Here is a 15,469-nt window from a genome sequence, read left to right on the forward strand (position 1 = left end):
AAAAAGCAGGCAGGTGCCTTAATTAAAAAGGGGTATGGGAAGAGCATCGGCCAACAGGCAAATTTTGAGAGGAGGGCAGAAAAGAAAGGCAGAGAATTGATCAGAGGAGGGAGGGTATTTCAGTGAATTGAGAACTGGGAGAAAGGAGAAATGGGGAAAGAGTGAGGGACAAGGGGAGGGGAATTGGAAGAAGGAAGCATAGGGATGGAGAACGAGAGAGGTAGGAGGGGATTGTCTAGCGACAACCAGACAAGTCTACGTTAATGCTCTCAGGTTGGAAGGTGCCCAGAGGGATATAAGGTGTGGTTCCTCCAATTTGCAGGTGGTCTCAGTGGAGAAGGGCATGACACCATGGACAGACACGTTGGCATGTGAATGTGGCGGGCAATTGAAATGGGTTGCCACTGGGAGATCTCTGCGATTACAGCTCAACAAAGTGATTTCCCAGTTTGTGTCCAGTCTTTTCATTATAGAGGAAGCCACGACTTAAGCACCCTAACCCTAACTTTCTGAAGGTTTGGTTAGACCTGGACTCTGCCAGCTATAGATCCTATAGTATTTTCGAAGAAAATCTGAAATGTTGGTATATTATTGACATTCACGCCTCCGTGAACACTTCTCAAAGGTGAAAATGACCTGATCTCTATCTCGGCTGTTCATGTGAGCTTGCTGTGCACAAATTGGCTGCTAATTTTCTGATACTGTAATAGTACAGGGATAGCCTGTATAATACAGTTAATACATTCCAAGCAAGTTCAGCGTTATGAAAAGCCATACTCTTCAATGTACTTTAATGTAATAAGTTCCAATCCTATAATTATTTATTCTTTTACCTAGAATTCTGATGTGAACTTGTGCATAAAATATTTAAAACTGAAAAAAAATGACAAAGATCTTTATTGGCAATAAGTGAACGTTGTTAATTGTCTACTGTAATTTCCACTTCTTCAGTCTTGTTTTCATCATACTTATCTTAATAAGATCAAATAACATTTTGCAGGCGACTCATTCATGTCTTTGCTTGTGTTTTAGCAAATGATGCGTCATCTTCATGTTTTGCTGAATAATTTCCAGTTTGTTTTCCAATGTTCGCTATTTACATTTATTATCCATATCACCTTCGCCACCTTTTCTTTTTCTGCTCATATTGTTTATAAGGATGCACTTTTTAAAACACTATTAAAATATCACAGAACAGCCATGGCCTTCCCACTCAAAGTCTAGAGCAATACTAAAACAAGTTAAGCAATAATGAAGTTGAATGAACACACACAAGAGGCATTGTCAGACATTGTGCTGACATGTTAAATTATTTTGCCACTGTTGATGATGCAATACTGTGCAACTCCAATTAGCTGAAATGGTCGGGACGGGGCCTATGTCGGATAAATGTTTTTTTTTTCGGAGAACTGGTCATTTAAAAAAAAACATCCCAGTAGCAACAGCAAATCAGTTGTAACAGTGCTTAAATAACAACAAACAACAAGGGAAGGCTTTTGAAGCATTAAAAAAATGTTTAATTCTCACCAAAAAAAAATGCTGGCTGCTGCCGATAACAGAGAAATCCACACCAAGGCCCCACTTGTGCCTGGCAACCCGACGTCCCCGCTGCTGCCAGGAGCCTAACATCCCTGGTCAGTTCGGCTCTGAAAAAAATTTTGGATAAATGAGGATTTTTGATTTGTTTCAGATATCTTCATTTATCCAAAATTTTTAAAAAGTTTTTGGATAAATGAGGATTTCGAAGAATCTGATGTTTGCATAATCGGGGTTGTAATGTATTAATAAAATGGAACAATTTTTGGTTATTACTATATTAAAATTATTAACTGTGATATATCAAAACCCACGCTGTTCTAAACCGTGTATTGCAAGGTATCTCCGTAACTGTATTTCACAAACCAGTACTCATCGAGGAGTCCCTAGTGGAGAGGGTTGGGCTTGAAGTTTCTGGGTGATAACATCTCTGATGATCTGACCTTGGGCCTCCATGTTGATACAATCATGAAGAAGGCTCATCAGTGGCTATTCTTCATGAGGAGTTTGAAGAGTTTTGGTATGTCACCAAAGATTCGCAAATTTCTGCAAGTGGACCATGGAGAGCTGGAATGGAGGTGCCAATGCTTAGAACAAGAAAAAAACGGCAGAGTGTTGTGAACTCAGCCAGCACAATCATAAGTATTGGTCCCCACTCCATTAAGTACATCTACAAGAGGTGGTATCTTAAGAAAGCAGCCTTTATCCTCACCACACAGTCCATGCCCTCTTCACTCTGCTACTATCGGGAAGGAGGTACAGGAAATGAGGACAAACACCCAGTAGCTCAAGGACAGCTTCATCCCCTCTGCCATCAAATTTCTAAATGGACAATGAACACAGATAGTACTTCACTTCCTCTTATTTTTGCACTCATTGATTTATTTTAAATGTAATTTTATAGTATTATTTTGCACTGAAATGCTGTGGTAAAACCACAAATTTCATGACATGTTCAGGACAATAACTTCTGATTCTGATATCTATAGTTAAACGAAGTGCTCGAAGATAACATAGAACATTAACATTATAGCATAGTACAGGTCCTTTGGCCCACAATGTTATGCCAACCTGTATATGCCAACCTGTATATACCTACTGCAAAAAAAAAACCCTCCCAACCACATAACCCTCAATTTTCTTTCCTCCATGTGCCTTTCTAAGCCTGTTAAATGTCCCTTCCAAAGGTGCTATTTGCCTTGGCGAGTCTGTTGTCTATCTCGTTGTCGATCCTGGCATCTGATGAAAGTGTGCAGCCGAGATAGGTAAACTGGTTGACCGTTTTGAGTTTTGTGTGCCCGATGGAGATGTGGGGGGGCTGGTAGTCAGGGTGGGGAGCTGGCTGATGGAGGACCTCAGTTTTCTTCAGGCTGACTTCCAGGCCAAACATTTTGGCAGTTTCCGCAAAACAGGACGTCAAGCGCTGAAGAGCTTGGAAAAACAACCAACTGAAAAACCTCAAAAAGATTAGCGTATACAGAGCCGTTGTCATACCCACACTCCTGTTCGGCTCCGAATCATGGGTTCTCTACCGGCATCACCTATGGCTCCTAGAACGCTTCCACCATTCTCAACGTTCATTGGAGTGACTTCATCTCCAACATCGAAGTACTCAATTGTGTGCACGGAAGAGGGGGTCAGGAAGCTCCAGTGTGATTTGGATAAATTGAGGGACTGGGCAGATATATGGCAAATGCACTACAATGTGGATAAATGTGAGGTTATCCACTTTGGTAATACAAACCGGAGGGCAGATTACTATTTGAATGGCAATAGATTAAGAGATGGGGAAGTGCAGAGAGACCTAGGGGTACTTGTACATCAGTCTCTGAAGGCGAGCATGCAGGTACAGCAGGCGGTTAAAAAGGCAAATGGTATGTTGGCCTTCATATCAAGAGGGTTTGAGTCTAGGAAGAAGGATACCTTACTGCAGCTGTACAGGGCCTTGGTGAGACCCCACCTGGAGTATTGTGTGCAGTTTTGGTCACCTTATCTAAGGAAGGATGTTCTTGCAATGGAGGGAGTGCAGAAGCGATTCACCAGGCTGAAACCTGGAATGGCAGGAATGACTTATGAGGAAAGATTGCGCAAATTGGGATTGTACTCCCTGGAGTTTAGAAGATTGAGAGGGGATCTCATAGAGACCTATAAAATTCTGGCAGGACTGGACAGATGGATGCAGATGGGATGTTTCCAATGATGGGAAAATCCAGAACCCGGGGCCATGGTTTGAGGATAATAGGCAAACCATTTAGGACCGAGATAAGGAGGAATTTCTTGACCCAGAGGGTGGTGAATCTGTGGAATTCATTGCCACAGAGGGCAGTAGAGGCAGGTTCATTAAATATATTTAAGGGGGATTTAGATCTATTTCTTCAGTATAAGGATATTAAAGGTTACGGAGAGAAGGCGGGGACGGGGTACTGAACTTTAAGATCAGCCATGATCTCGTTGAATGGGGGAGCAGGCTCGAAGGGTCGAATGACCTACTCCTACTCCTATCTTCTATGTTTCTATGTTTTTATGAGAGGGCAGAGGCCGACAGCATCAAGTCCACGCTGCTGAAGATCCAGCTGTGCTGGGTGGGTCACGTCTCCAGAATGGAGGACCATTGCCTTCCCAAGATCGTGTTATATGGCGAGCTCTCCACTGGCCACCGTGACAGAGGTGCACCAAAGAAGAGGTACAAGGATTGCCTAAAGAAATCTCTTGGTGCCTGCCACATTGACCACCGCCAGTGGGCTGATATCGCCTCAAACCGTGCATCTTGGCGCCTCACAGTTCGGCGGGCAGCAACCTCCTTTGAAGAAGACCGCAGAGCCCACCTCACTGACAAAAGGCAAAGGAGGAAAAACCCAACACCCAACCCCAACCCACCAATTTTCCCCTGCAACCGCTGCAACCGTGTCTGCCTGTCCCTCATCGGACTTGTCAGCCACAAACGAGCTGATGTGGACATTACCCCTCCATAAGTCTTCGTCCGCGAAGCCAAGATAAAGAAGAAAAGAAATGTCCTTATTGTTCCACCCTCCACCACTACCTCTGGCAATGCATTCCAAGCATCTGCAACTCTGTGTTTTAAAAAACAAACTTGCCCCTAATATCTCTCCTAAACTTTCCTCCCTTCACTTTGTCACTTCCACCCTGGGAAAAGGCATTGGCTGACTACCTTGTCTAGGCCTCTTAGAATCTTGTAGACCCCTATTAAGTCATCTCATCCTTCACTCCAAAGAGAAAAAGCCCTAGCTCTGCTAACATGCATCATAAAAAATGACCTGAAGATGTGAAAGGTGCTGTAGAAATGCAAATCTTTTCTTTCTTCCCATCATGACTTAATGCTGTGATGTGAGAGTAAGTGTGTCAATTGCAGTGTATTGTCCCACACAGCACAGCTGACTTATTGTTAACAAGGCACTTGATTAACTTGGTCTCCATCTCTCTGAAGATATAGCTGACCTGCTGACCATCTTTAGCACCATTTTTATGAAAGGAAGTCTTGTTAATCTGGAGATTTGCATTTAATATAATTAAAGGCCAAGTTCTTTCAAATTTTATACTGTTCTCAGGCAAAGGTTCCAAGAAATATTATTTGCAAATGTTTTATTCTTTCGTAATGTTGTCTGAAGTCAATTTTATATACGGAGATATAAAATTCAGAACGCACTGCCTGAATATTCTCATGTGATCAATTATCCTACTAACCTGTGCATCTCTGGGTTGTGGGAGGAAACTGGTGGCACCCAGGAGAATCCAATTTGGTCATGAGGAAAAGTTTGTGTTAGATTTGAACCGAGGTTGCCAGCAATGTAATAACACTGCACTAACCATCCCTGTATTTCTCTGATAATTCTGTCTGTTTTTCATCAGACAGCTTTTCAAATGAAGTCTCTCTCTTTCTCTACAATGATAAAAGCATTGACCAGCATTAAACTGGCGCAATTTGTATCCTGCAGTTGGCAATAGCTGTCCTGAAAATGTGCCTTCTTTTTCAGCTTCTGTTAAGCCCTGTTCTCGAGGTCAATACATTTATCAATCACTTCACTGTTTCAGACTGTGGTTCTTTTCTGTCAAACTACATATTTCTATTACAGCACTAAGTAATTCTATTGAAAATTATTCCACAGCATAAATATTACTTTTTAAAATCTTTGCAGTCAGAGAATTATATTCCATTAATTTTAAGTCTGCTGTTCCACTCCACAATTTTACTCAATCCTTTAATCATTTTACTGGATCTACAAGTGTTTCTCAGGCATCCAACATTACATTTTACAATTTCCTTTTGCCACAATTTCCAATGCCACTGATAAAAGTGAGGTTGGTCAAAATAGGCTGATCTCCAAGGTCTTTTGAATATATTGGAGGAAAATGTGAATGTCGCTTGAGCAGAAAGATATATTGCAAGGTCAGAGGAACTGTGACAGACGATGAAGTTAACTATATTGGAGGCAAATGTGGTAGTTCCAACCAATCCGCAGAATGGAGGTAATGAAATCACTGTGTCACAGTGCGCAATGAAGAACAAGAAAATGATCGATGTACTTCAGTCGAAGTTCAGTCGTTTACTCAATCAGTCATACACAGTTTTTTAAAACCCCCCATGTTCCAAATGATGTAGTCGCATTGTGATGGCATGGCGTCACTTGAAACCTCCCGAGCTGGTTCGATTAAGCCTCCGGTGAGCCGCTACATTCCCACCCTCCCCTGAAACAAAGATAAGAGGCTAAACCTCTGGTCCCATTACCATCCAACGCTCTTGGGTGGTCATCCGCACCTTCGCCTCGGGGTTGTGGCAAGGATCGATCAAGGTTGAGATGAGCGGGCTTTAGTCACTCAATTGTAAATGTCTCTGGATGCCCCCCAGTGTCCAGTACACAAGCTGTACGATTGATTCTTAGCAGTCTGAAGGGGCCCTTATATGGCCTCTAAGGGTGGCCTGTGTGCACCTCTATGCTCAAACACAAACCCTCAGTTCTGGAGTTCTTTTGGGAAGGAAGGTGTCATTGTTCCATCCCTTGGCATGGGAACTGGGGCCAATTTTCCAACCCACTCCTGCAGTTTGCTTAAGACTTCAGTCAGTGGCACTTCCTGACCACGAGGTTCAGACCCAAGCTCCCCAGTTACAATGAGCAATGCTCCATAGACCATTTCTGCCAATGAGGAGTAGAGATCCTCCTTGGGTGCCATTCTTATTCCCAGGAGTATCCACAGCAGCTCGTCCATCCAATCAGGTCCCTGGAGGCGGGCCATCAGTGCCATCATCATGTGCCTGAGGAACCACTCCACCAGGCCATTCGACTGCAGGTGGCAGGTTGTCGGGTGGTGGAGCTGCATTCCCAGCAGTCAGGACAAAAATGTCCCCAAGTGAGGAGGTAAGCTGTGGGCCTCTGTTGGGGGTGACATGTGTGGGTAGGCCGAACCAAAAATCGAAGGCAGAAATAAAAGCTTTGCTGCATATATCGGTCGATGAGTCCATCATAGGAACTGTCTCTGGTCACCTAATGTATCTGTTGATGACTGTTAGCAAGTGGCTAGACCTTCGTGACACCGGAAGTGGGCTGACAATGTCGACATGCACGTGGTCGATTCTGTGCTGCGGTGGCTGAAAAGGCAGAAGGGGACCTTCATGTGCCTTTGAATGTTTGCAGATTGGCAGTCCGTGCACACCTTTGGCCAATAAGTGACTTGCTTTTTGAGTCCATGCCATACATATTTGTCGGCTATCAGGTGGATCGTCACTCGAATTGAAAGGTGGGACAGTCTGAGAATGGCATCGAAAATGCAACATCTCCATGTAGCAAGGATAATAGGGAGCGCCTAACTTATGGAAACATCACACAGGAGAGTGCTACCTTATGGCTCAAAGGCCACGTCCTCGAGTGACAGCAGTTCAGTAAGTTGGGAATTCATTGTCCTAGCACTGAGCTTTGGTAAACACCATGTAGTCTACATCTGTAGAGAGGGCACGTACTGCTTGAATGATGGAGCAGGACAGGGCATCATCAACCACATTACTCTTACTGGAGATATGTTTCTTTCTTCTTTGGCTTGGCTTCGCGGATGAAGATTTATGGAGGGGGTAAATGTCCACGTCAGCTGCAGGCTCGTTTGTGGCTGACAAGTCCGATGCGGGAAAGGCAGACACGCTTGCAGCGGTTTCAGGGGAAAATTGGTTGGTTGGGGTTGGGTGTTGGGTTTTTCCTCCTTTGTCTTTTGTCAGTGAGGTGGGCTCTGCAGCCTTCTTCAAAGGAGGTTGGTGCCCGCCGAACTGTGAGGCACCAAGATGTACGGTTTGAGGCGATATCAGCCCACTGGCGGTGGTCAATGTGGCAGGCACCAAGAGATTTCTTTAGGCAGTCCTTGTACCTTTTCTTTGGTGCACCTCTGTCACGGTGGCCAGTGGAGAGCTTGCCATATAACACGATCTTGGGAAGGCGATGGTCCTCCATTCTGGAGACATGACCCATCCAGCGCAGCTGGATCTTCAGCAGCGTGGACTCGATGCTGTCGGCCTCTGCCATCTCGAGTACTTCGATGTTAGGGATGAAGTCGCTCCATTGAATGTTGAGGATGGAGCGGAGACAACGCTGGTGGAAGCGTTCTAGGAACCGTAGGTGATGCCGGTAGAGGACCCATGATTCGGAGCCGAACAGGAGTGTGGGTATGACAACGGCTCTGTATACGCTTATCTTTGTGAGGTTTTTCAGTTGGTTGTTTTTCCAGACTCTTTTGTGTAGTCTTCCAAAGGCGCTATTTGCCTTGGCGAGTCTGTTATCTATCTCGTTGTCGATCCTTGCATCTGATGAAATGGTGCAGCCGAGATAGGTAAACTGGTTGACCGTTTTGAGTTTTGTGTGCCCGATGGAGATGTGGGGGGGCTGGTAGTCATGGTGGGGAGCTGGCTGATGGAGGACCTCAGTTTTCTTCAGGCTGACTACCAGGCCAAACATTTTGGCAGTTTCCGCAAAACAGGACGTCAAGCACTGAAGAGCTGGATACGTAAGATAGGTGGCATTGCTGGTTGGCTGACCAGGGATTTAAAGGCAAATGTTAACAATTTGTGGTCAATTAAAGCCATGAAATCCCTGCCTTCCAGAAAATAGACAAAGTGTTTGACTGCTACATACAGCGCTAGCAGTTCGTTATCGAATGTGCTGTATTTCATTTCTGGAGCATGGAGGTGCCTGCTAAAAAATGCTAGAGGCTTTCATTGTCCATTGGTGTATAATTTTAACTCACCGCCTACTACTATGTAGGTTATGTCTATCATCAAGATGTTTGGTGCATTCATTTGTGGATGGACATGCAATGTTGCCTTTGCTAAGGTGTCCTTGGTCTGATGGAATCCTATAGTCTTCTCCTTTGTCCACTTGAGTTCTTTGGCATCGCTAGACATGAGGTCAGTTTCATAATATGAGCTGCATAGGGTAGAAAGCGGTGATAGAAATTGACCATCCCCACAAATTTATGGACTCCTTTGATTGTATTGGGACTCACGAATTTGAGGATATCATCCACTTTGCTAGGCAATGGAATGACACCCCAGCTGCTGATCTGATGTCCCAAGAACTCAATAGAGGACTTCCCAAATTTGCACTTGGCGGGGTTCACAATTAGCCTGAACTCCTGTAGGCGGTGACAGAGTAAACGCAGGTACTGCAGGTACTCTTTGTGGGAATGGTTGGTGGCGAGCATGTCATCTAAGTATTCAAAAAGGAACTTCATGCCATGCCTCACTGCATCCATCAGTCGCTGGAATGTTTGTGCAGCATTTTTGGAAAAAATTTGAAGAGGCCGAACAGTGTTTTGATGATGGTCTTTGGCATATCCTTCAAGCTTACAGGTTGTAGAGCTCGTCGAAAGAACCAAAGACTTGTTGATCCAAACCAAGGCTTTTATTAGCAAAAGACCGGAGCTCTTCACAGGTGGCCGACCAGTCCGGAATGATCCGACCTGGCTAGGGACACAACCCTTTAAGGCCCAAACAATAGGTGTGGCTTAGCTCTCAGCCAATCGCTGTAAGCACAGTCTAGATACAGTAACTATATACACTATGTACATTGGTGATAGATCTGTACTATCACATTCACCCCTTCTTGGAGAATTGACCCGGGAAAAAAAAAAAACAAAAACGAGGGAGAGAATGAAAAGGAAGGGGTAGGTCAAGGACTGTAGCGGTCAGGGGGTCTGACCATCCGGCGTGACCGCCGTGGTGCCGGGATTGGGGTCGCTGGAGTGGTGTCACCAGCGGGCTCATCGGGTGCGACTGCTCCGTCACTCAATTCCCCAGTCGTTTTGTCGGCAGGGTGGCCCGAGTCATTGGGGTGCTGTTGGTCCTTCTGTTGCGGCACGGGGCCTGGAGCATAAGGAGTTGGGGGGTTTGCTGGGTCTACCGCGTCCTGAGCTAGGTCCCGCACCGAAACAGTGTCCTCCCGCCCGTCTGGGAACTCCACGTATGCGTAATGTGGGTTCGCGTGGAGTAGAGTCACTCGGTCGACAAAGGGGTCGTTCTTTGAGTGCCGGACGTGGCGTCGCAAAAGGACGGGGCCAGGGACGGTGAGCCATGCCGGTACAGTGGTTCCCGATTCGGATTTCCTCGGGAAAAGGAACATCCTTTCGTGGGGGGTGGCATTTGTTGCAGTACATAGGAGGGAGCGGATGGAGTGTAAGGCACTAGTGAGAACCTCCTGCCAGTGAGAGGTGGGGAGACCTTTAGACCGGAGAGCCAGTGTAACCGCTCTCCATATGGTGGCATTCTCCCTCTCGACCTGGCCATTACCGCGTGGGTTATAGCTCGTGGTCCTGCTTGAAGCAATACCACACTCCAGAAGGTACTGTTGCAGCTCTGCACTCATGAATGAGGACCCCCTATCACTGTGGATGGAATTGGGGTACCCGAAGATGGTGAAAATACTGTGAAGGGCCTGTATCACTGAGGTGGCAGTGGTGTCTGGGCAGGCCACAGCGAATGGGAAGCGGGAGTATTCGTCGATGGCCGTAAGGATGTAGGTATTACGGTTGGTCGACGGTAGGGGTCCCTTAAAGTCTACGCTAAGACGCTCGAAGGGGCGGGTGGCTTTGATGACGTGGGAGTTATCCGGACGGAAGAAGTGGGGCTTGCATTCGGCGCACACCGAACAGGCTCGGGTCATGGAGCGGATCTCCTCAACTGTGTAGGGTAAGTTGCGCGCCTTGACAAAGTGAGCAAACCTAGTGACCCCTGGATGACAGAGCGCCTCATGGAGTTTCCGTAGTCTGTCCATCTGTATGCTGGCGCACGTCCCCCTGGAGAGCGCGTCAGGCGGGTCGTTGAGCTTACCAGGCCGGTACAGGATGTCATAGTTAAAGGTGGAGAGTTCGATTCTCCATCTGGCGATTTTGTCGTTTTTTATCTTACCACGCTGGGTGTTGCTGAACATGAAGGAGACCGCGCGTTGATCAGTCAACAGTGTAAAGCGCCTCCCAGCGAGGTAATGTCTCCAACGACGTACCGCTTCAACTATGGCCTGGGCCTCCTTCTCGATCGAGGAGTGTCTACTCTCCGGACCCTGGAGGGTTCTGGAGAAGAAGGCTACAGGCCGACCGGCCTGGTTCAAGGTGGCTGCCAGGGCGAAGTCGGATGCATCGCTCTCGACTTGAAACGGGACAGACTCATCGATCGCGTGCAGCGTCGCAGCAGCGATGTCAGATTTGATTCGATCGAAAGCCGCTGTGGCTTCGGTCGAGAGGGGAAAAGAGGTGGTCTTGATAAGAGGACGTGCCTTGTCGGCGTAGTTTGGAACCCATTGGGCGTAATAAGAGAAAAGACCCAGGCAGCGTTTGAGAGCTTTCTGGGTATGTGGGGGGGGTAAGTCCATTAAGGGACGCATGCGGTCAGGATCTGGCATGACTATCCCGTTTTCCACCACACAACCTAGAATAGCGAGTCGTGTGGTCCGGAAAACACACTTGTCCAAATTGTAAGTCAGGTTTAGCTGACGGGCAGTTTGAAGAAATTTGTCTAGGTTGGCGTCATGGTCCTGCATGTCGTGGCCACAGATGGTGATATTGTCCAGATACGGGAAGGTAGCGGTTAGCCCGTTCTGGTCCACCATCCTGTCCATTTCCCGCTGGAAGACCGCGACACCATTTGTGACCCCGAATGGTACCCTGAGAAATTGATATAGCCGCCCATTCGCTTCAAAGGCCGTGAATGGTCGGTCCTCGCAGCGGATCGGGAGCTGGTGGTAGGCCGAACGTAGGTCAATAGTGGAGAAAATGCGGTACTGGGCGATCTGGTTCACCACATCCGTGATGCGTGGCAGGGGGTACGCATCCAGGAGTGTGAAGCGGTTAATGGTTTGGCTATAGTCGACCACCATCCGTAGTTTTTCCCCATTCTTGACAACCACCACCTGGGCTCTCCAGGGGCTTGAACTGGGTTCGATGATGCCCTCATCCAGCAATCTACGCACCTCACTCCTAATGAATTGCCTGTTTTCGTAACTATATTGCCGACTTTTGGTGGCCACAGGCTTCCAGCCAGGGGTGAGGTTTGCGAAGAGTGCTGGCGGGGCAATCCGGAGTGTGGAAAGGCCGCAGGATTGGCCCCGGGGCACGGGGGCGGGTTGCTCGGGTGCTTCGGGAGTGGGGCGATGGCAGACCGAGAGGGGGGCGTGGGGTCCCCCAAAGTGTAGGGACACCGTTTGGAACTGACACTGGAAGTCTAATCCCAGCAACACTGGGGCGCACAATTGGGGAAGGACGAATAATTTAAAGTGGGTGACCGTCACGCCCTGTACTTCCAGCGTGGCGATGCAATACCCCTTTATCCCAGTCGAGTGCGACCTCGTCGCTAATGAGATCCTCTGGGTAGTGGGGATAATGTCAAGTCCCCAACGGAGGGCCAGATCTGGCTGGATAAAACTGTCAGTTGACCCAGAGTCAAATAAGCAATTGGTGTAGTGTCCATGCACTTTAATCAGTTCCATTGCTCTGGTGAGGGGATGAGAGCATTGCTGGTTTAATGTTATTGAAGCAGTTGACAGGCGAGTTTTGCGCGATGACGTCACGCAACGGGATGACGTCACACAACGGGATGACGTCACGCAACGGGATGACATAGTCAACGCTCGAGGAGAAGGTTGGAGAACCTCCCGGAAGTGCTGTTGTGGCAGGTGAATGGTAAGTAGTGGGGTTTGTAGTTGCTCGTGATCGGTGGTCGGGCCCTGGCGGTCGTCAGCGATGGACGCTAGGGTGAGCACCTGGTTGGCCGCGGGGGTGGCTGCGGCGGCGGTAGCGTCGGCCCCGGGGGTGTCTGTGGCGGCAGCAGCAGCGGCGGTAGCGTCGGCCCCGGGGGTGTCCGTGGCGGCGGCAGCAGCGGCTGTAGCGTCGGCCCCGGAGGTGTCCGTGGCGGCGGCAGCAGCGGCGGTAGCGTCGGCCCCGGGGGTGTCTGTGGCGGCGGCGGCAGCAGCGGCGATAGCGTCGGCCCCGGGGGTGGCTGTGGCGGCGGCAGCAGCGGCGGTAGCGTCGGCCCCGGGGGTGTCCGTGGCGGCGGCAGCAGCGGCGGTAGCGTCGGCCCCGGGGGTGGCTGTGGCGGCGGCAGCGTCAAGTGTTCCGCACGGGGGCGAGAGGCAGGCCATCACCATGGTTGCGACGGTGGGTTGCCCCTTCCGGGTTCGGCGTCTCCGTGACGTCAGGCGTTGCCGTGCAGGGGAGCCCTCGCTCTCATTGGACGAGAGCTCTGGGGAAGAAGAGTTTGAATGGGATAGTGGCGGTTGAGCTTCACACGAGGCACTGTGTTTGCTGGCGGCCATTTTAGACCTACAGACTGCAGCAAAGTGGCCCTTTTTAAGGCACTTCTGGCACCTGGCTTTTCTTGCTGGGCACTGGGACCTGCTGTGCTTGTCCCTCCCGCAGAAATAACATTTCGGGTTCGCACGGGGCAGGGTAGCAGCAGCCGACAGGCCGTCAGGGGTAGGGTAGAAGGGCACTTTACTCACATCAGAACGAGGGGTCCAGTCCCTAGAGAGCTCGGTGGACTTTAAGGCTGCATCCTCCATTGTGATTGCAATCCGGGCCACGTCCTCTAGTTTTTCTACCCCTTGTTCGAGCAAACGCAGCCTCACTTCGTTTGATCGGAGCCCGGCCACATAGGCATCCCGGACGAGGTCGCTAGTGATCTCGGCAGCAGTTTTGTCCACACAGTTACAGTCCTTGCCCAATGCCTTTAATACTTGTAAATATGCCCTGCTGGACTCGCCGGGCTGTTGTTTCCTCGACGCAAGCATGAGCCGGGCATGAACTCTGTTCACCGGTTGATCATACAGTTCTTTCAGTACCTTTATGGCTGCGGTGTAAGTGGTCTCATCCTGGATGTTCTCGTAGACTCTCAAGGACACCATAGACAGCAATGCTGTTAGACGCTGGTTATCCTCCTCTACCTGAATGAATCTCAGGAAGTTTTCAAAGTTCAGCAGCCAGAAGTTAAAGGCTTTGAAGGCTGTAGCTGACTGTGGGTCGATATCAAGTTTTCCTGGCCGAGTTAAACGCTCCATCCCTTTCAAAAAAAATTCTTTTTGCTAATAAAATTGTAGAGCTCGTCGAAAGAACCAAAGACTTGTTGATCCAAACCAAGGCTTTTATTAGCAAAAGACCGGAGCTCTTCACAGGTGGCCGACCAGTCCGGAATGATCCGACCTGGCTAGGGACACAACCCTTTAAGGCCCAAACAATAGGTGTGGCTTAGCTCTCAGCCAATCGCTGTAAGCACAGTCTAGATACAGTAACTATATACACTATGTACATTGGTGATAGATCTGTACTATCACACAGGTATTTGGTGGTACCCACGCACCATCAATTTTTGAAAATATCCTGGCTCCATGAAGATTAGCTGTTAAGTCCTGTATATGGGGCATAGGGTAGCAATCTGCAGAGGTAGCATTGTTGAGAGTCTGTAATCTCCGCTAGGTCTCCAGCCTCCTGTGACTTTGGGCGGCATTTGTAATGGGGAAACACAATGGCTATGACTTGCATATGGTTCCAAGTTCCTCCATTTTGTGGAACACTTGTTTTCCAAGCCACAACTTATTGGGCGACTGGTGTTAAGCTTAATTGTGTAGAGGAGGTCCTTGGGTGAGGACGTTGTATGCAATGCAATGTTTGGGTGTGGCAGTGGAGAACTGGGGAGTGACAATGTCTCGAAAATTCTCAAGAACTTTGGCGAATTTGTGTTTGAGTACTCCACGACGTCTAGGTGTGGGGCGGGTAGTCTGACTTTTCCAAGGCAGAAAGTCTGGAAAGTTGTGGTGTTCACCAACTGGCACCCTTTTAAGTCCACCATCAATGAGTGGATCTGATGAAATCGGCAGCCAGCAATGGCCAGGACACAATAGCAAGAATGAACTTCCATGTGAACTTATTGTCACTGAATTTCAGGGGTATGGTCTGTGTAACGTTCGTACAAATAAAACTGTTATTCACCACAGTGAGGACCAGACCCACACTCCTGGTATGGGTGTTAAAGCCTGAAGGACGAAGGACACTAACCTCCATAACCGTGTTGACGAGAAATTTACGCTGGGAGGGTTTGTCCCAGACGTAGAGTGGACTATTATGGTGGCCAACTACCATAGAAATGTGACAACTGGCCATGGCATTTCCTGGAAAAGTGCAAGGGGGCCGGCAGCAGCGAGCTCCAGAATCCCAGCATTGAAGGTAAAAACACCAGGTGATTATCACAGAGTTGTGGTTGTCTGGGGAAATGTGTGCCCTCATCACCAGTACTCATGGAGCCTGGGCCTTTGGGTGTGATACAGCACTAATTTCTGTGGGCCTTGCACCTTGCTGTTTTGCATGCCACAGAATGCCTGTGCAGGCAGCCACTGTTCAAGGGTTATCAAAGTCCTCATCAGCCAACATGAGGCGGATGTCTTCTGGCATATGCTCGATA

General features: G+C 48.4%; 1 protein-coding gene and 1 long non-coding RNA gene across 2 annotated transcripts in view; both read right to left on the reverse strand.

Annotated features, from left to right (window-relative positions):
* Positions 1 to 15,469, reverse strand: part of LOC138741808 (uncharacterized) — a 782,604-nt gene that overhangs the window by 762,574 nt on the left and 4,561 nt on the right. The window lies entirely within an intron of this gene.
* LOC138741044 (uncharacterized) lies at positions 9,433 to 14,333 on the reverse strand. Its single transcript, XM_069894517.1, has one exon. It carries the CDS (start codon positions 14,070 to 14,072, stop codon positions 9,699 to 9,701), a length of 4,374 nt encoding a protein of 1,457 aa, XP_069750618.1. The 5' UTR covers positions 14,073 to 14,333; the 3' UTR covers positions 9,433 to 9,698.

Source organism: Narcine bancroftii, chromosome 8, assembly GCF_036971445.1.
Source record: "Narcine bancroftii isolate sNarBan1 chromosome 8, sNarBan1.hap1, whole genome shotgun sequence".
NCBI classification, from domain to species: domain Eukaryota; kingdom Metazoa; phylum Chordata; class Chondrichthyes; order Torpediniformes; family Narcinidae; genus Narcine; species Narcine bancroftii.